General features: G+C 41.4%; 1 protein-coding gene across 6 annotated transcripts in view; it reads right to left on the bottom strand.

Moving 5' to 3' along the window:
* TTN (titin) overlaps positions 1-19,721 on the bottom strand; it is a 239,926-nt gene that overhangs the window by 171,011 nt on the left and 49,194 nt on the right. For 5 of the 6 annotated variants that reach the window (XM_085552613.1, XM_085552615.1, XM_085552612.1 and 2 more), the window contains 29 exons: positions 14,077-14,355; positions 12,412-12,975; positions 11,655-11,936; positions 11,284-11,562; positions 10,652-10,930; positions 10,275-10,553; positions 9,864-10,151; positions 9,472-9,750; positions 9,109-9,390; positions 8,717-8,995; positions 8,327-8,605; positions 7,951-8,229; positions 7,549-7,836; positions 7,160-7,438; positions 6,730-7,011; positions 6,324-6,602; positions 5,912-6,190; positions 5,543-5,821; positions 5,121-5,408; positions 4,620-4,898; positions 4,128-4,409; positions 3,292-3,570; positions 2,913-3,194; positions 2,126-2,404; positions 1,709-1,996; positions 1,234-1,512; positions 853-1,131; positions 471-749; positions 67-354 (listed from right to left, as the gene is read on the bottom strand). In XM_085552613.1, the coding sequence (XP_085408739.1) occupies positions 67-354; positions 471-749; positions 853-1,131; positions 1,234-1,512; positions 1,709-1,996; positions 2,126-2,404; positions 2,913-3,194; positions 3,292-3,570; positions 4,128-4,409; positions 4,620-4,898; positions 5,121-5,408; positions 5,543-5,821; positions 5,912-6,190; positions 6,324-6,602; positions 6,730-7,011; positions 7,160-7,438; positions 7,549-7,836; positions 7,951-8,229; positions 8,327-8,605; positions 8,717-8,995; positions 9,109-9,390; positions 9,472-9,750; positions 9,864-10,151; positions 10,275-10,553; positions 10,652-10,930; positions 11,284-11,562; positions 11,655-11,936; positions 12,412-12,975; positions 14,077-14,355 (8,436 nt within the window). Of the gene's footprint in view, positions 1-66; positions 355-470; positions 750-852; positions 1,132-1,233; positions 1,513-1,708; positions 1,997-2,125; positions 2,405-2,912; positions 3,195-3,291; positions 3,571-4,127; positions 4,410-4,619; positions 4,899-5,120; positions 5,409-5,542; positions 5,822-5,911; positions 6,191-6,323; positions 6,603-6,729; positions 7,012-7,159; positions 7,439-7,548; positions 7,837-7,950; positions 8,230-8,326; positions 8,606-8,716; positions 8,996-9,108; positions 9,391-9,471; positions 9,751-9,863; positions 10,152-10,274; positions 10,554-10,651; positions 10,931-11,283; positions 11,563-11,654; positions 11,937-12,411; positions 12,976-14,076; positions 14,356-14,986; positions 17,528-19,721 lie in introns of all 6 variants that reach the window. The other variant, XM_085552610.1, reaches the window with a different exon arrangement.

A 19,721-nucleotide genomic window follows, 5' to 3' on the forward strand; every position in this document is an offset into this window, starting at 1 on the left:
CACTGCATACATAAAATAGGAAGGAGGCACCTGTGATGCAGGCAAAAGTTTTGTAAACCAACACACCTGTCACTGTAAGCCTAGCGCTTGTGTTGGCAGTACCCACAGCATTAGTGGCTGTGCAGGTGTACTGCCCAGTGTGGTTAATCTCTGTTCGCACCAGTTGCAACACTGCAACATTTTCTACAAAGGATGTGTGCACATTGTGGTCATCACTTAATTGCACACCATCTTTATGCCAAGTCACAGTGATGGGCTCTGAGCCATTGAGTCGACACATTAGTTTAAGGGGTAAACCAACAGGGTGTTCGATGTCTTTTAATCTTCTTGCAAAGGAAGGCGGTCGTTTGCGTTCTGGAAGAAAACAAGTAAAAGATAAATACATGCCAGGAAGCAATTTTATATATAGTTTTGCAAGAGAAGAAGTACAGTAAAGAAGCATTTGTAACAAGCTAATACAAAATCATCACCTTGAACTGTTAAGAGAGCCTTTGTAGATGCAGTTCCTACACTGTTTTCTGCCTTGCAGATATATTCGCCGCTGTCATTGATAGCCACTTTGTTGAAAGTGAGGGTAGCAATGTTGTCTTTAAAGAACACTTTGTACTCGGGAGTAGACCTGAGTTTTGTATCACCTTTGTACCAAGACACTGTAATTTCTGGGGTTCCAGCAATGTGACATTGCATTGTTGTATAATCCCCAACTGACACCTCAAGAGGCTCCAGTTGTGTAACAAAATAGGGAGGTTCTAAAAAGAGAAGCAATTAGATAGGCTCATTATATAGTGCCAGGCTTTTGAAAGCATATACTTCAAAGAACAGGCAAGAAAAAGAAGAAAAGGGAAAACACACCTAGGGTAGAGACTACAGCCTCACAGACATCTCTTCCTGCCTCATTTTCAACATGGCAGGTGTATTCTCCAGCATCCTCTTTCGTGCTGTCAAGGATCTCCAGGATGCAGGATTTCTCTGTGGTAGTGATGCTACACTTGTGAGACTGAGCAAGTGTGTGGCCATTCTTCTTCCATGTCACAGAGATGGGCAAGCTGCCTGTGTAAGTGCCTTCCAGGATGATGGGCTTACCAGGTTCCACATATTGATCACTCAGTTTTTTCACAAAGACAGCCGGTTCTAATGAAGGGTAAGAATTCAGAAACGCTGAGCACCGTAGTAACAAATGGAAGGAAGGAAACTATATTTTAGGGAATACAAAGACATGCAATATTTACAAACCTTTTACTGTAAGATGTGTTGTGCAATTTGCCCTGCCAGCTTCATTAGTCACTAGACAAGTATACTCTCCACTTTGGAGAGGGGTAACATCAAATAACTCAAGCTCCACAACGGAGTCCTCCAAGTAGATATTGCATTTGTCCCCTGGCACAAGTTCACTGGCTCCTCTAAACCAGTTCACCTTAAAAGGAGGGGTTCCTCTGATAACACCTGTAAAAGTTATGCTTGTGCCTGGCAAGACATCCAAAGGCTCAGGTGTCCTCTCAAAAGATGGTGGTTCTAAATACATAAGAGAAAAAGAGAGATAAGGCAGTTGCTACAATATGACCCCAGCATTTCCACATACCTACTGAAGTTAAAAAAGAAAGCCTTTCCTTTCTAGCCAATAATTTCTCTCAGTATACTTACAGAGGCAATGTTAAGAGAGAAAGAGCAAAGAGTAGCTCAGAGAGCTTGCTGACCATTATATACTGACCTTGGACGGTCAGTACAGCACTGCATTCATCCGAACCAGCTACATTGGTAGCTCTGCAGATGTAAGTTCCGGTATCTGAATTGCTCAGTGAATTAACTTCTAAAATACACAGGTTATCCGTAAATGTGATATTATGTTTTTCCCCACTAACTAGCTTCGTTCCATTTTGGAACCAGTCAATAGACATAGGAGGTGAACCCGCCACTTTGCATTCCAGCAGCACTGAGGAACCCAGGATGCCAGGGGTTTCCTTTAGCTTTCTTGTGAAAGAAGGAGGAATGATTCGATCTGCATAAAAAAAAATATATAATAAATCCATTGTTAGAGAGAAAAAGAGGGAAGGAATGGAATGAAAGAAAGAGTATAGGAATAAAAGTAAGTTTTGGTAAAAGATAGAAGACAAACTACCCAACCGACCTAAAACTTCAACCGATGCCGTGCAACTGCTTTTCCCCACATCATTTTGAACTGCAAAAGTGTACAATCCACCATCTTCCTTCTCTGCATCCATAATTTTAAGTGTAGATACTTTGTTGATGAAAGTAATCCTGTATTTTTGGCTGCTTGTCAGTTCTTTGCCATCCTTAAACCACCCAGTTGATAGTTCTGGTGTGCCTGCCACTTTGCACTCCAGAGTACAGGCATCTCCTATAGTAACCCTCATTGGCTCTGCCTTCTCTACAATGACTGCAGGCTCTGGAAGGAGAGACAATCAACATGTGTAGTGAAAACTGGATATTATTAGTACTATCTGCAAGTATTATTACAATATATACAGGGCTTATATGTTTGATAACAGATAAAGTTATCTCTGTTTGTTGGGCTGGGAAATATTTTCCAACATTTTTCCATGTTTTATCTCACTCTAAGCTAGATATTTCAGATGCTCTTTGACATGGAGTACAAATATTTTGAAACTTCCATGAGATAAACACATCTTTCTTTCTTCAAGCATACATGAAGAGAAGACATGACTTAGGAATACAGACAACTGAACATCACAGCAAAGAGGCCTGTAGTTCCTTTCACTTCTATCCCTGGGCAACTGGAAAAAAGCAACCCAACTAATATTTACTGGAGACGCAAGGATTCTCTGTTTTGCCTGTTTTGAATTCAGAAGCATAAACAAAGGGTACATCAGATACTAAATTACCAAGTTCCTAACTTAACAAAGATGTTCTATAAATATACGCTTTTTACAAACCTAGAATAGTTAAGGTAGCCATGCACTCGCGACTTCCAGCATCATTTCTGATCTGGCAGATATATTTCCCAGCACTGCTTGTTTCTGTGTGAACAAGCTGTAAAGTTGCAATATTTTCCATAAATGTGATCTTCGTGTTTTCACTTTCTCTAATAATTTCTTCCTTGTCTTTAAGCCACTGCACAGAAATCGGCTGGGAGCCCTCCACTCTTGCTTGCAACTCCACTGGTTCACCAACCACAACAGTCACACTGTTTATTTTTGTCACGAATTTCGGTGGTTCTGGACAAGAAACATGCAGTTGTAGTAAATACAGTGTCTACATAAAAGAAGAGCAATGCAGTGCCATTGGGAGCACTGCTGAAGGCCATTATCTTACCTTTAAGCTTCACCGTACAAAAACAAGTGTCACTTCCTACGTCGTTCTGAACTTTACATTGATATTCACCAATATCTGCAACTTCAACATTAAGAATGCGAATGCTTGTGTGGTAGTTTTTTGCTGTAACCTTATACTTCTTACTACTGCGGATTTGTCTCTTGTCTTTGTACCAGGTAACGTCAAATGGTGGTGTTCCTGAAATCTCACATTCCAGGCTAACCTCAGTTCCTCTGAGCATATCTGCTGGAGAGGGCTTCCTGCTGAACACAGGGGGTTCTACCAAGGGAAAAAATGATCATTTTTAGAAAGGAGTATAGAACTCTTTGATCAACAATTTACTGATATAAGCTCTTCCACATCAAGACTGCTGGGACAATCAACAGAAGTGCAAGGACTTTGCTCAGTTTTCTGGGCACATCATGAAATGCTGGTGAGCTTTCACAGCTCTGAGCTCCTCTGTAGAGAAGTTAAACAACAGAGGTGTGATCCTTGACAGAGAGGGTATAGGTCTTATAGTCTGTACTAGAGGGTGTAAAACAGACACTGATTAGTTTGGGTCTGTTCTTCATATTTCAGCTGTGTAATATAGCAGATCTACCTGTCTTGGACCTTGGTATTCACAGAGAGCACCTAGGCTAGTACACATCTGCATTACAAACAACTCTTGCTCAAACTCTGGAAGAAGGGATGAGGGGATATCAAGAAAGAAACAAAACACAAAGAAAAAGGCACTCTCTCAAATAAGAAGTGAATCTAATGTTTTTGTGAATTTCCAGGGGGAGAAACCACCAGGTTAAAATAGGATGTAGTTGGGGAAGGAGAGGACAGCTAACCTTTCACTGTGACTTTGGTACTGCAGCTGGCCTTGCCGGCAGGGTTCTGAGCTTCACAGATGTAGTCACCACTCTCATCTGTACTGAGATGATTCATTTCAAGCACGGCCACAGAGTCAATGAATGAGGTCCGGAATTTTTCACTGGCAACAATTTCATGGTCGTTTCTGAACCACACTACTTTCATTTCTGGAGATCCACTTACTTTGCACTCAAGCCTGGCTGAGTCACCCTGCTTTACTATTTTTGCTGCTTCTAGCTTCTTAGCAAACTTGGGTGGTTCTAAAAAACCAAAAGAATGGAGTCAGAAAGGTCTGAATACTGGAAAGGAAAGAGGATGGAAAAGAGCAATTCAAACAAGCATTAGTTGCAAATGAAGGGTAAGGAATTCACTTGGCAGGGTATCAAAGATTACTAAGCTGGGCTTGGCAGAAAAAAAAGCAAAGAAACAGAGAAGAAAGACTGCAAAACACCGCAAGAAAGTGTGCACACCTGTTACCATCAACATTGTAGTGCAAGAGTCACTGCCAACATCATTTGAAATGTGGCAAGTGTAGTGCCCGCTCCTAGAAGTATCCACCGAATACAGGGTTAAGAACCCTGTTGACCCTTCAATCCCAATGAAACAAGCTGGACCAGACACAAGTTCTAAATCCTCTTTGAACCACTTTAATGTAAATGGCGGTGTTCCTTTTAGTGTGGCCTTAAATTCCACCGTGGAATCTGGGATGGCTTGCTGGCTTTCAGGTTTTACTAGGAAGCTTGGTGGCTCTGCAGTTTTTAAGAAAAAGAAACATTCAATTATATCAAGAATGCCTAAGAGTGAAGAAAATGAGTTAGAAGAGCAGAGGCGCTGAACACATAAGAGGTTAAGGATACACAGCAAGAAAATGGAGACCAAGTTTCCAGCATTAAGAGGTAGAAGAGCGCTATGTTAGCATAAGATTTAAGTGTTTTTCTCAAGAAAAAAGTAGTAGTTAAAGAGTTTCAAACCTTTCACTGTCAGGACAGCACTGCAAGAATCACTTCCAGCAACGTTAGAGACGTTACATGTGTAATTTGCAGTGTCTGTCAGCTCTAGATTAGCAATCTCAAGTGACATGGTGTTCTCGTGGCACAGGCTTCTATATTTTGCACTGTCAGTTATTTCTTTCCCATCCTTGAACCATTTTGCAGAAATGGGAAGTGATCCAGAGACTTTGCACTCCATTTGAATAGAAGATCCCAGAACCACATCCTTTTTGGTTAGCTTTTTGATAAATAAGGGAGGAATTGCTTGATCTGTACAACACAAAACATGGCAAAGATGCATTGGTTACCTTAGTGCTCATCTTTCACAAACTACCATTTTTTTTTTTCTTTTTTTCCACTCCCTTCCAGTTGTATTGGCAAATTTGGTAAATGACAATACAAACCTAGCACAGTCAGAATAGCTTCACAGGTGCTACTTCCAAAGTCATTTTCAACCTTAAAACTGTATGTACCGCTATCCTCCTTCGATACAGGTTCAATCCTGAAACTGGCCACATTGTTTTCAAAGCTCATTGTGTAATATCTACTGGGTAGGAGCTGTTTGCCATCTTTGTACCATCTTATTCGGAGCTCTGGTGTCCCCTCTACAGTACATTCCAAAGTCACAGGGTCTCTTTCAGTAACTTTAAGTGATTTAGCCTTTTCTATTATCCGTGCAGGTTCTGTGGTATAAAGTGTAAAAAAATGGTAATTAGTGACATTGAGAACTGACTGATTTCCAGTGGTGAGCTTGAGGGGATGCACCTACACACCTTGCACAAAAAGCAAAGCAAAGCATTTCTCCACTCCAGATTCATTCTTTGCCTGGCAGGTGTATCTCCCTCTGTGGCTGAGGTCAACGTTGGTAAGTTTCAGTGTGGCCACATTATTCTCAAAGGTAATGTGGTGGTATTCATCATCTTCCAGTATTTTCTCATCCTTTATCCATGACACAGATAAGGGTTGAGCACCTGCTACAACACACTGGAAGAATGCGGTGCCTTTCAAAACTGTAGTGACATTCTCCAGTTTCTTGACAAAGGATGCTGGTTCTGTGGTGTGAGGTTTTATTGTGTAGAAGAGAGGTCATAGAAAGAGAAGAAAGGAGAAATCACATAAGGTCATTATAGTCGCTACACCTCAGCTAGGGACTGTAATCTTGGGGGTAATTTTCAGGAGACTGACCTTTCAAGCTGAGCCTTGTGCTACAAGAACAGCTCCCAACTTCATTTGATATAATGCACTGATATTCACCCACATCTGAGGTGTCACAGTTGGTCACATTAAGAGTAAATATTGATTCTTTGGTGGAGATAGCATATTTCTTGCTGCTGAACATCTCCTTATTATTCTTCAGCCACTTCACCTCAAATGGAGGAGTACCAGTCACCTCACACTCAAGCGTGGCATCTAAACCCTTTACTACTTCAGCAGGTCTCAACTCCCGAACAAATGTTGGAGGCTCTACAAAGAGGAATAAAGGGAAAGTGGATAGTAACTTTGGTAACTACAAGGGGAGAAATGGTCTCCCCTTTTCCATCACTCTAGCTATGTGGTGTAGCTGGATGATGACAAAATTTTTAAAACTAACCTTTTACTTTCAACTCGATGCTGCAGCTCTCACTACCTGCATCATTGTGAGCTTCACAAACATAAGTCCCACTATCCAACACTCTGGCTTGAGTGACTTTCAAAGTGGCTAGACCATCAATGAAAGAGATGCCGTACTTAGCTTCATCAGTCACTTCATTCCCATCCAAATACCATGTGACACGAATCTCTGGTGTTCCTACTACATGGCACTCAAAAGTGGTGGACTGTCCTGCACGCAAAGCTACTACAGGAGTTGGCATCTGAATAAACCTGGGAGGCTCTAGAAGACAGACAAAAAAGGTGAGGTTTCATAATATTCAGGATAGTTTTTGGAAATATTTTTCCAAAAAGTGTTTGCTGTCTCCCCCCTTCAATTATACAGAAAAATCAGAACCACAAAGAACAGTGAAGAACACTGCGCTGCACACCTTTTACAAACAGTGTTGCTTTGCAAGTTGCAGTCCCAACATCATTGCTTATCTGACAAGTGTAGTTCCCAGAGTCAGACATTCTAGCTGAGAAGAGCTCCAGCACACTAGATGTATCATCCATCCAGACAGAACGATTGGCTCCAGAAAGGAGCTCCTGGCTATCTTTAAACCACTTTATCTGCAGAGGGGTAGAGCCTTTCACCATTGCTTTGAACTGAACCCTAGCATGGGGCACAACTTCTTGTGACTGAGGCTTTTCCACAAAATATGGTGGTTCTATAACATGGGGAAAAAAAAAAGAAAAAAAAAAAAGAGGATTACTCAAAGACAGGTGAGTTCCCAAACTATGAATTAGAGACCTAATAAAAAAAAGACGGAGCTCAAACCTTTGACTGTTAAGAACCCGCTGCATTGGTTACTTCCTGCTTTATTTGTTGCTTCACAAGTGTAAGAGCCACTGTCTGTGCCTTCAAGTTTATTGATTTCCAGAAAGGCAGTATTATCATGGAAAGAGTATTTGTGCTTTTCACTTGCTGTTATTTCTTGGCCATCCTTGTACCACTGGATACTTATAGGATGTGAACCAGACACTATACATTCCAAGTGGACAAAAGACCCTTTAATGCTGTCCATTTTCTTGAGCTTTTTGGTGAATTTAGGTGGTATAATGAGATCTATCCAAAACAGAGTAAAAAGACAAAGTATGAAATTCAACTGTGACTGTGGTAGATGTCAACTCAGAATAAGAGAAAGTAAGCAAAACCAATACTATAAGAGTTCATACACACCTAGGACATTGATGCTGGCGGAACAGCTACTTCTTCCAACATCGTTGTGAACCTCAAACACATACTCCCCACTATCTTTCTTTTCCGCATGAAGTACCTTTAGGACTGAGACAGTATCTGTAACGCTGATCTTATATTTTGGGCCTAACGTCAATTCCTTGCCATCTTTGAACCATTTGGCTGTAATATCTTTTGTTCCTGAAAATTTACATTGCAAGGTTGCTGGGTCTCCCTCAGTAACATCTATTGACACAGCCTTATCCACGATTGTAGCAGGCTCTATTTTAAACAGAAAGACAGAGAAGAGTGTTAAGGTAACCTGTAAAAAAGCACTGAGAAGAAAACTGAGGTCGCTGCAATTCAGAGTAGGACCAACCTTTGACAGTCAGCAGAGCAGAGCACCTCTGAATTCCTGCCTCATTTTTAGCCTGGCAGAAATATTTTCCATCATGTTTCAGTTCAATAGACTTCACCAGAAGAGTGGCAATGTTGTTCACAAACGTCATTTTGATATTACTGTCTTCAATCACTTCATCGCTGTCTTTCAGCCAGGACACAGTGATGGGCAAAGAGCCTTTAACAGCAGCCTGAAACACAACTGTGCCCCCTCGAAGGGAACTAATGTTTTCTATCCTCTTCAGAAACTGGGGAGGATCTAGCAGGAAGAAAGTGGCTAAGTAAGTACAGGCCAGCTGCATGCCTGTGTGGCATGGAAACCACACTGGGATAAAATCATACCTAGTGGAGTTCTCCACCTTGCACTAACCTTTCAGTGTGACCTCAGAACTGCAGAGACAGCTTCCAACATCATTTGTTACTCTACACTGATATTCACCAACATCAGATGCATCAAACCTGAAGACATGGAGGCTAATCAAAGATTTCTCAATGCTTATTCTATGCTTCTTACTGCTCCTCACAGGCTTATCATCCTTCACCCAAAACACTTCAAAGGGAGGTGTACCAAGCACCTCACACTCCAAAACCACATCAGAATCCTTCAAGACTTCCATGGATTGAAACTCCTTGCTAAAATAAGGTGACTCTATAGTGCAAAAGAAAGAGAGTGCAGTTTATGTTAATCCCACTTTGTAAACTTGTAGAGCTGCACAGAGATTAAAGAGACAAACTGGATGAGTGGCTGGACATCACACACACCTTTGACTGTAACAATGGTACTGCAAGTATCTTTCCCAGCATCATTTCTGGCCTCACAAATATATTCCCCACTGTCTTCAGTCTCAACCTCTGTAAGATGAAGTATTGCCAAAGATTTTGTAAAAGACATCCTAAATTTGTCACTCTCCTTTAACTCCCTGTCATCCTTGAACCATGTGATTTTAATCTCAGGAGTACCAGTGACTTTACAGGTCAGTTCAGCATATTCGCCTTTCTTCACCAGGTGAGTTGGCTCTAGCTTCTCTGTAAAAGCAGCAGGTTCTGTGGATTTAAGAAAAATGTTCAGTAACAAGAAGGCAGCAAAAAGTGCCACTGAAAAGTGAAAAGAGTAGGAATGCAAACCTTTTACAAACAAGTTTGCAATGGATATTACTGAACCAGCTACATTGGAGACTTTGCAGATGTATTTTCCTGAGTCATTTGGTTTGACTGCATAAAGCTCCAAGTAGCTTGCTAATGCCTCTGTCATGATGTAGCAGGCTCCTCCTGTTATCAGCTCAGTATCACCTTTAAACCATTTCACTGTCAGCGGTGTAGTGCCTTTAAATGTGCCCTTGAAACGTACAGTCGATGCAGGCAGTACATCCTGGGACTCTGGTTCCACAATGAAGCTGGGTGGCTCTAAATTGCATTGGAAGGAAACAATAAGATGAACATCCTGCATTTTGGGGAAGAAAATCATTATTTCACAAAAAGAAAAAAGAAAAAAAGAATTTTGAAACAAATTGCCAAACCTTTTATAAACAAAGTACTACTGCTGTCTTTGCTACCAGCAGAGTTTGTGGCTCTGCAAATATAAACTCCAGCATCACTTGCATCTAGGTGTTTTATTTCCAAAGATGCAGAGCCTTCTGCAAAGTGTATTGTGTACTTTGCGCTTGCAGTGATCTCTGTGTCCTGCTTAAACCAAGTGACAGTCATTGGAAGAGAGCCAGAAATTTTGCAGTCTAGACGGCAGGAGGTGCTAATGATGCTGTCAATGTTCTTCAGCGGTTTAGTAAAGAAGGGAGGAAGAGTGCGATCTGTTGGGTATGAAAAAAATGAAAGAAAGCAGCACATGAGCAAAAGAAAAATACGGTTCTACTTCCAGCTCTGTTGGGCTCAGAGCAGAATAGCAGGGATCTTTAACAAGAGTCGGTACCAACCTAGCACAGTAAAGCTGGTAGTACAAGAACTGATCCCCACATCATTGGATATCTCAAAGGTGTATTCACCACTGTCCTGCATTTCAGCAGCATAAAACTTGAGTTGGGCAACATTATTTTTAAAGCTGATCCTGTATTTTTTGCTGGCAGGTAGTGGCTTTCCATCTTTGAACCATTTGGTTTTTAGCTCTGGAGTGCCTGTGACAGTGTACTCCAAAATGGCTGGGTCTCCTGCTGTCACCTGAATGACTTCAGATTTTTCAATGATTTTGGCAGGTTCTACAACAGAATTAAACAATCAGTGTTAAGGACAAAAGTAAATTGCTCTTCCTCTTAGGCGGAAGACAATGCAGAGATAATGGCACGCCTCCACTGACCTTTAACTGCCAGTTCACCAAAGCAGGACTGACTTCCTGCATCATTCTCAGCCACACAAGTGTATTTGCCACCAGAACTCAGCTGGACACCAGTAATTTGCAGTGTTGCTAGCCCATGTTCAAATGTCACTCTCACTTTGTTATCATCTTGGATAATGTCTTTGCCTTTCATCCACATCACAGAAATAGGCTCTGACCCTTTCACCACAGCCTGTAATGTAACATTATCTCCAGACAGAGCTGTCACGTTTTCAATTTTTTTAACGAAAGATGGTGGTTCTAGTTCAAAGAAAAGAGATAAAAAGAAATACTCATCTGCTACATCATTTCATGAAATCTGCTGCTCAAAGATGATTTTAAGAGACAGTGCGCACGGTACATGACACGATTCAGTTAAAGAGCAGACAAAGGGAAGAGCTACATTACCCAGCTGAAAGAGTAATGCACAGCCCTTTAAGCCAAGTGTTCTTTAAATTCATAGTTTGATTTCAGGTAAGAGTCAAGATATGCACAGTTTTAAGAGAAGAAGGCACCCCCTCCCCCTCCACCCACCCCACAGAAATCCAAAGACAAGACATTTTAAGAAATAAGAGGTTCCCTGCAGTGAGCAGAGCATTCTCTCTCCCACTGACCTTTCAAGACATACGTTGCACTGCATATGCACTTTCCAACTTCATTAGCTATCATGCACTCATATTCACCAACGTCCGCACTATTAAAAGATGACACTTCCAGAGAAATAACCGCTTTCTGAGAGGTCAATCTGTATTTTTTACTACTGCGGATCTGTTTCTTGTCTTTGTACCAGCTAATCTCAAATGGTCCAGTGCCAGCAACCTCACACTGAAGAACGGTGTTTGTTCCCTTCACTACCTCTGCTGGTTCAAGTGTTCGGACGAAAGATGGAGGTTCTATAAAAGTAGCAAGAAATTATTAATTGCCCACGCCAAAATAAAAGGAAGATTGTTTTCATGTGTGACTGTCAGCAGCATGAAGAACAGACCTTTGACAACTACTTCTGTGGTGCAGCTGTCGCTTCCAACCTCATTTAGAGCTTCACATGAGTAGCTTCCACTGTCATCAACCTTCATTTCCGAAATGTCTAACACAGCCACACAATTGACAAAAGACATCTTGTGTGTGTTGCTTTCAAGGATTTTCTTATTGTCCTTGAACCAAGAAACCTGGATTTCAGGGGACCCTTTGACTTTACACTGAAGCCGTGCAGAGTCACCCGGGGTCAGTAAATAAGATGGATCGACCTTCTTCACAAAGGATGGTGGTTCTAAAAATGGGAAGGAAAAAGATAAAAACAGAAGGGAAGAGGAGTGGAAGGGATGGGAGAAGAGAGGACAAAAAGAGAGGGGAGGAAGGGGGAAAAAACGGGGTGGGGAGAGAAGGATAAGGAAAATAATAGAAGCCTGAAATACAAAGCTTTAAGAGTTTGTTTACTAGCATCAGAACAAAACGGGACTATAGAAAAGATCAGCACAACACATGCTGAGCTGCAGTTCTCGAGGAGTCTCTCTTGCCTTCCCCCCTCCACCCCTCCCCCACATGCAGGAGCAACTCTTGGATGTGGTTAACAAAATAAATATTGAAGCAACACACGGTGCACTGAAAGGCAGCTGGGGAAAAAAAGCAAGAGGTGAGTGGAATTGATAAAAGATCTGAGGAGAGTTTACAGCATAATTTCAACTCAAAAAAAGAAAGCAAGAACTGAAGAAGAGAGAGGTAAGCGGGATCTAGGAGTATCTTACCTCTGACTGTGACACTGGCAGAAGTGGAGCTGCTTCCTGCCTCATTTGAGACGGTGCATACATAATGGCCCGAATCCTTGAGTTTAGCCAGAGGAATTTCAAGTGAGGCTATTTTGTCTTCAAAGTAAACTTTATAATCCCTGCCTGGGGGGATTTTGTTTCCATCTTTTGTCCACTCTACTCTTACTTTCCTATCTTCATCTACCTGGCATTCAAGCCGTATCTTTTTATTGACTGCTGACTGCACTGATTGCAAAACTTTAATAAAGTGAGGCTTGTCTATAATAACCATTTCAGCCCGGCAGACATCAGCCCCAAACTTATTAGAAGCTTTGCAAGTGTAAATTCCCCTGTCACTGGTAGTGAGAAGGGAAATTTCTAACACGTGCTTGTTTTCTACTTTGGAGATCTTGTAGTGGTCCGAAGGTGAAACAGTTGTGCCGTCTTTCTGCCAAGCGACGTCAATGACTGGAGTGCCCGAAACGGTACACAGGAACTTGGCGCTTTTACCCACAAAAGTGGTGATAGATTCGGGTCTGGTAAGAAACGTTGGCGGAAGTGCTTCTGCAAAATAAAGGGGTTCATTGTTATGCGGAGATGCGAAACAGATTATGCTGTGTCTCCCCTTTAGGCGGGGACAGAGAACAGAAGGGGTGGTTGTCACTGATCACTCTTAAACAAAAGAAGTCAGCAGCGAAGGAGATAAGAGGTATTAAAGATCATGAATTTTAGCTTTTGGTTTTGTACTTGGATCTACATACTGCTCCAGAGCTTAAAGGCCTTTTGGCTCTGGAGCAATGTACAAACTAAAGGGGAAAAAAACCAAAACACTAAAACCCAGAAATTCCTTTCCCAAGAATTACACATTTGCACATGATTCCCTCAAGATAATCAAGTTTTCTTATGTTTCACAGTTTGGACATCCTTTAGGCTCTAGCATCTGACTCTTAGCAAAGATCACAGACTCTTCCACAAAAACTCAGTCAGAGTTATTTAAAAAAAAAAAAAAAAAAAAAAAAAGCCCATTAAGATGTTTAAAAAAAAAGATGTTTAAGAAAAAAGAAAAGAAAAAGGCAGAGTTATCAATAGATTAAAAGAAGGTTTTACAAATTAAAACACCTTTGAACTATCTTTTCTTTGTTTAAGTGGACCTATTCTCTCATGACACAGAGTTCCCCTTGGCAACGGCACACGCATGTTCAGGTAAGTGCAGCTGCATAGTCTGCTTGACAAGCATGGCTGCAGTATAAATGTAAGATAGAAGGGTAATCACACAGTGCCTACTACACCAAAGAAGTCAGATTTAAAATTGTACATTTGCTCACTGCAAGTGAAATAAACCTTCAAGAACATTATCACAGAGCAATCCCATTCGATTGACAATGTAGTTCCTCCCACTCTTTTCCCACTTTGTATTCATTCCCTCCTGAAACTTTTCAGTCTGGTTCTCTTTTCTAGGTACAGAAAACATTCAAAAGCAGCATTTCCGAAAACCATTCCTTCTCTTTGCTTTTACTTGTCAAAATTAAGTATGAATTACGCATAACCAATAGCGATCAAGAGCCTTACCACAAATGTTTGCAAGCATACCAGGGAAACCATTACAAGACAGCAAGATATTTAAGATTCTGTATGGAAAAGAAGTGCTTGGGACTCTGAACTTACCAGTTACTGTTAAAAAGGCTGTAGAGCTTACGCTGCCATGCTGGTTGGAAGCCTTACAGCTGTACTCTCCACAGTCAACAACCTGAGGCCTTGGGATCTCCAGCGTGGAGAGGTAGTTGGAGGAGCGAATTGAGTATTTGTCCCCATCATAGATCTCTCGGCCAGCTTTGTACCACTGGAACTTGACATTAGGAGTAGTTTCTACTTCACAGGTAAACTTGGCCACGTGGTTTACGGCCACCTCCAGAGGTTCAAGCCTTCTTCTCAGGATTGGTGCAACTGAAATCAGAAGTAGATAGTTATTCAAAGCCTGCCCTCTAGAACTGTGAAAAGTAAGTGACAGCACTAACTGAAACAAAACACGTGATTTACTTGCAATCCACATACGGTGTAAAAGGAAAAAAAAAATACCTGTAAGAAATTAAAGTGGTACAAGGTGCAGTGGATGGATTGCGATGGTGCAGAATGACATCAGGAAACACAATGGTGAAACCAGAAAAGTGATGTGCAATAGCAACATGTAGTAATATTGCAATTCAAACCACACTATCTTGGAGCCATGCAAAATGACAATGTGAATGAGAAATTGTGCCAAAACAGGGCAATGATCTGAAGATTGAATGTAGTAGTGATAAAGTGTAATAGCTGATTCACTTCCAAGGTGACTGTGGAATGAAGCGGTCAGGACTTCAGTGTAGTTTGTCCTGATCTTGGCTGTATAATGTGGAAGTGAGAGATTACAATGTGGTAAAAGGAGATCATAAGTAGAGAGAGAAAGGAGACCCCCTCTGATTAGTGCTGTGATTGTATTAGTATCGTATTTGTATCCAAAGATACAGATACATAATGGGGCAATTTCCTTAGCAGAGCAGTGTATTAGAAAGGTGGTCTTTTATCCCCATAATCCAACCTCTTTTAACAACTGTGAGCTTTGCTGTTGTTGCTCTTTTTCCACCTTGATTCAGTGCCTCACAAGTGTACTCTCCTTGGTGGATCTCCCCACACACTTGGCTGATCACTAGTTTGTATGTGTCTTGATCTTGCAAACACTTGAATTTGTTGCCTGAAGACACCAGTTTACCATCAAAGTACCAATTTACCTCTCTGACATTTGTTATGACAGACACCAGAGTGATACTCTCCCCTTCCTCCACAACAGTGTTGACCAGTTTGCTGTGTATGATAGGGTAACTCTCTTTGCCCAGTTCATCCTCTAGATTCCCACCTTTAGTTTCCAGACCCTCTCTGCTCTCCTCCTCATATATTTCTTCCCTTTTCTCCCCCCTTTTCAGTATTTCTGCAGGTTTCTCAACAGGAACACCTGCAGGGGCTACATCAGCAGTGGCTGCCATTGCCCCCACATCCTTGATTTGGCCATGTTCCATCAGTGTGTTGACCACTTCAGCAGACAAAGGCTGTTCCAAGGGTATTTCTGCCTCTGTAGTTCTCTCAGCCTGCTGGGGCTCCAGCTCAGAAGTTTCACCAATAGATTTTCCTGAATTAAGTGGATGGGGAGGGCTTGGCAATGCTTTGGCTTTTTCATCTGTCAAGAGGTGCTTTTCTTCATAAATAAGAGAATAGAAAGCCTCCTTTAATACTTTTTTCTGGTCAGCTGTCTCAATGTTGACTTCTGCAAGATAAACTGGTATTTCCATGGGATTGAGTCCTCCTGTGGTCACAACATAGGTGCACAAGGTGTATTTATGTTCCTTGGTGATTTTTAATGTTTGTAATTCAACGCTTTCTTTATCAGCCAACCATTCTGAAAACAAGAGGTTTTGCTCACTTACCACTGCAGCTTTCAGTGCATCTTTGATTTGGGACTTCATATCTAGGTTACAGCTCTTAGGAACCTGATAAGTGAGCTGACTCTCTTTGGTAAAGACTTGGCTTGTCTGGAGCTGGCTAGCATACAGAGTTTCACGGGACTGTCTTCCTACCTTTGGATACTGCTTAAGTGGGCTGGCAAGATCGATGACATGTTCTTCCTCCAAAGGCTGGTTTTCTTCTAGCAGTAAGGGAAATCTCATAGCCTGTCCCTCATGTATTCTTGCAGCAAAATCTTCCTCTGCTACCTCCAGAGCAGAAATGTTTTCCAGGGGAACAGCATGGCCCCCTGTGAAGGCCAATTCAGCAGGAAATCTGAGTTCACCCTTTAGCTCACCTTGCATTGCCTGAAAGCCCTCTATGACTTGAAAGTGGTCACCATACATGACACAGCTCTCAGTGGTGCTTGATACCTGTTGAAGAGCTTGGGAAACTTCTGTCTTCAGAGCAGCCATCTGTTCTACCTCCTCTGGGATGATTTGCTCTTTGGGCAAGAGCATCTGTGCAGCCACAGTCCCAAGGCAGCCTGGCAGTGGTGTTTCAGTTGCTACTTCAGGTGTAACACTTTGGGGTCCACCAGGGAGGGTCTGCACCAGCTCTGCCAGAAGCTTGCTGTTCTCCTGTGTTGTGGCTGCCTGGGTCAGTATCTCTTCAACACCCTGCACAGCAAGGCAGGCTGGCGGTAGGCTAGGTAGTATGTCCTCCTTGGGCAGCATGTGCTCCATCTGGCTCATCTGGAGCTGGAGGATGGCCTGGGGTTCCCTAATGGCCTCGAGACTAAGTGCTCTTTCTGCAGTGGGAAGCTCACTGGCCTCTTCATAGGAGGTAGGACTTTTGTCCTCTGTCACCACAGAATGCTGCAAGGCACTCTGTTTGGACACAACATGCTCCTCAGGCAGCACAAGGAGCTCAGCAGAACATGCAGCCTCACCCAGCGAGTTCACTGCCCTGCAAGTATACAGCCCAGTGTCCTCCTCAGTGCATTCCTGCACTGTCAGGGAGCCGGAGCCATCAGGATGGTGAGCCACAAAACAATGTGCATCCAAGAAAAGTTGCTCACTCCCCTTGAACCACTCCACGTCAGGGCGTGGCTCCCCAGCCACAGTGTACTCAAAGACAGCGGCGAAACCCGGTGCGCACTGGACACTCTCTGGTACCCTGGCAAAGCAAGGGGCCCCTTGTGTCCGCTGCTGCACACAGAGGTGGGCGCTGCACATGGCCTCACCATACATATTGCTGGCTGTGCACGTGTACTTGCCCTCATCCTGCATGCCTGCATAGGGGAGGATGAGGCTGTGGTCATTTCCAGCAAAGACTAATTTACAATCTGTGGAAGGGGTTAGCTTCACACCATTGAAAAACCACTGGATTTTGGGTGTGGGGTTTCCAATAACAGTAACAGACAGCCTAGCTACATCTCCCTGCCAGACTTCAACATCTGAGACCTGTCTGAGGAAAATGGGTGCACTGCCTCCCTCCTCCATTTTCTGCTTGCTTTGGCTCGAGTAAACTGGTTTTTCAGGCTCAAATTCAAGTGTTTTTTCTCTATCAGGTAACTGAAGGCTGCTGCTGTAGCCTTCACTTCTTCCTTCCTCAGAAGACACAGTAAGAGAACTAGAGATGTCTGTATGGAAAAAAAAGAGTTTAGTTTTACTAAAATGCTTAAATAAACACTTGAAAACAGCAATAAGCAGCAAACTGTAAAATACAACTCTGTTAGTGTGAATATTTTTGTATATTTGGAGTGTTACTTATTACTATACAGTAGGTACATGATGTTCTCCTATCACATACTTACCATACATAGCAACCCATGCTGTGTGGTCAGGTTAATTGAGATGGATTAACATGGCCATCTCATTGAACTTGACATCACAGTATGGGTTAGATGTAATCTCATGAATAACTCAGATAACACTGAAATAACAGTCAAGCAACAGTGGAGCATTTCACAAATGTAATTATAGCACTTATGTGCCATGTTTATATACACACTCATACAAATAAATAGCAGTGCTAAGGCCCTGGTTAATTCAAAACACCAAGAAAAAGCAGAATGTCAGATTTCAAGTTGGAAAAATATAACTTTTCAGCACACCAGCTTTTCTTCTGGTATAGTTACTTAATCTCTTTCAGTCTTGCATGTAACACAAGATATTTCTGCTCCCTCACAAGCATTCTCCTTTTTTTATCAGAACCTTTAAGTTTAAACACTGTTATTACTAAAATAATGAGTTTGCTTTCTTGCTTTAATGTCATTTATTTGACTTTCTGCTTTTAAGTGGCACAACTCTGCATATGAAAACTCCTATAATACCAGAAAAAAATAAGACAGAGCACTTTGTCTTTCCTTCTTTCTCTTTTGATTTTAGAAATTGATGTGATAGACCACTTAGTTCTAATGGTGATTTAAAATGTGAGGAAACAGACATGGAAGAAAGAACATGTTGTCCTCACATTCTTGATAGCAGAAACATCAGTGAATTCTGAGGTTTCTGGGAATGGAACAAGATATCCAAGAAAAGCACAATGAAAAGATCTTTAGAAATCAAATACTGTTGTCCAGCCAGAGACAAATCAGCTCAGTTGTTGCCCGTGGTATTTGATGTGGAATGGACAATGGAATTGTTAAAAAAGAAGGAAAGAAGAGTGAGTGGATAAATATCTTCAAGTATTCTAATGATGAGCCTTGATAACGTCTCAATTACAGCATTGTATATACCAAAATTTATTGTGAAATAATAATTTTTGCTGTACTCAGATAACAGCTATGAAGAAGAACAGATTATGCCATACCCAATTCTTTCACACTGATTCTAGCAATTATTAACCTTTCCACAAATGCCAAACTACACATGACATAGCACTGTGCAGAGTGACTACCCCCAGAGAAGAGATGCTTAGGTGAGAAAGAAATTACACCAGTCCTTTAGTAGAATCTAAGAGCCTTGTTAATCTAAGAATCTTGTTAAACCCATAGGACAGCTCCCTCAAAAATACTGTGCACTACTGAACTTGAAGACAGACAACTGAACTGGCCACATGAGAAAGTATAAAAATGGCAGAAGATAAATTACAATAACATACGAGACAGCTTTAAGTACAGGAACGAAACAAAAGTTAATGCATTTTGGGTTTGTTCCTGAATATTAATACAAAAAAAGAAACAAACAAAAAACAAAAAGAAACAGATTTATCTATTTTTTTTTTTAATTTTTTTTTTTCATATTGTAGCTGTCTCTGAAATGAATAAAATACAGGAAACAATGGACTTAAATAGCTTACATGTTTATTTCCCAAATTAGCGGTACACATTAACATACAATACACATTGATGACAAACATATGTAATCAATCCTTTTCTTTAAAAAAAAATAAAAATACATGGTTTGTGAAAATGAGGAGCTTAAATCTGACAATAAATTTGTGTTTTTGTTGTTTTTTTTTTAAGTTCCTATGAAAGTACAAGATTTTGAGGAGAGGTGGTCAAGCACGGCTCAAAGCTATACGAAATGCCCCAGAGAAAGCTTTCTCAAACTAAAATTTTTTCAGATTTCTACTGTTGTAGCAGTGGTTGGATTTATAAGCACACCATAGTGCTCCTGGCCAATTTATGAAGCTTAAAACAAATCCTTTAAACATATATAAATCACAATCAGTACTGCACAAGTAGACATAAATATGCCCTGCCATACGCTGCAGATGTGGACATGAACTTGGACCTGTTTGGATACAAGGTTTTGAAGCAGGCTCAGTTCTACTAAAAATTTCAGTTCATGAATGTGCAAATTAAACACAGGTCACAATCACTTAGGACC

This window comes from Coturnix japonica, chromosome 7 (assembly GCF_054131305.1).
Source record: "Coturnix japonica strain WE chromosome 7, WE-NBRP24, whole genome shotgun sequence".
Taxonomy (NCBI): Eukaryota; Metazoa; Chordata; class Aves; order Galliformes; family Phasianidae; genus Coturnix; species Coturnix japonica.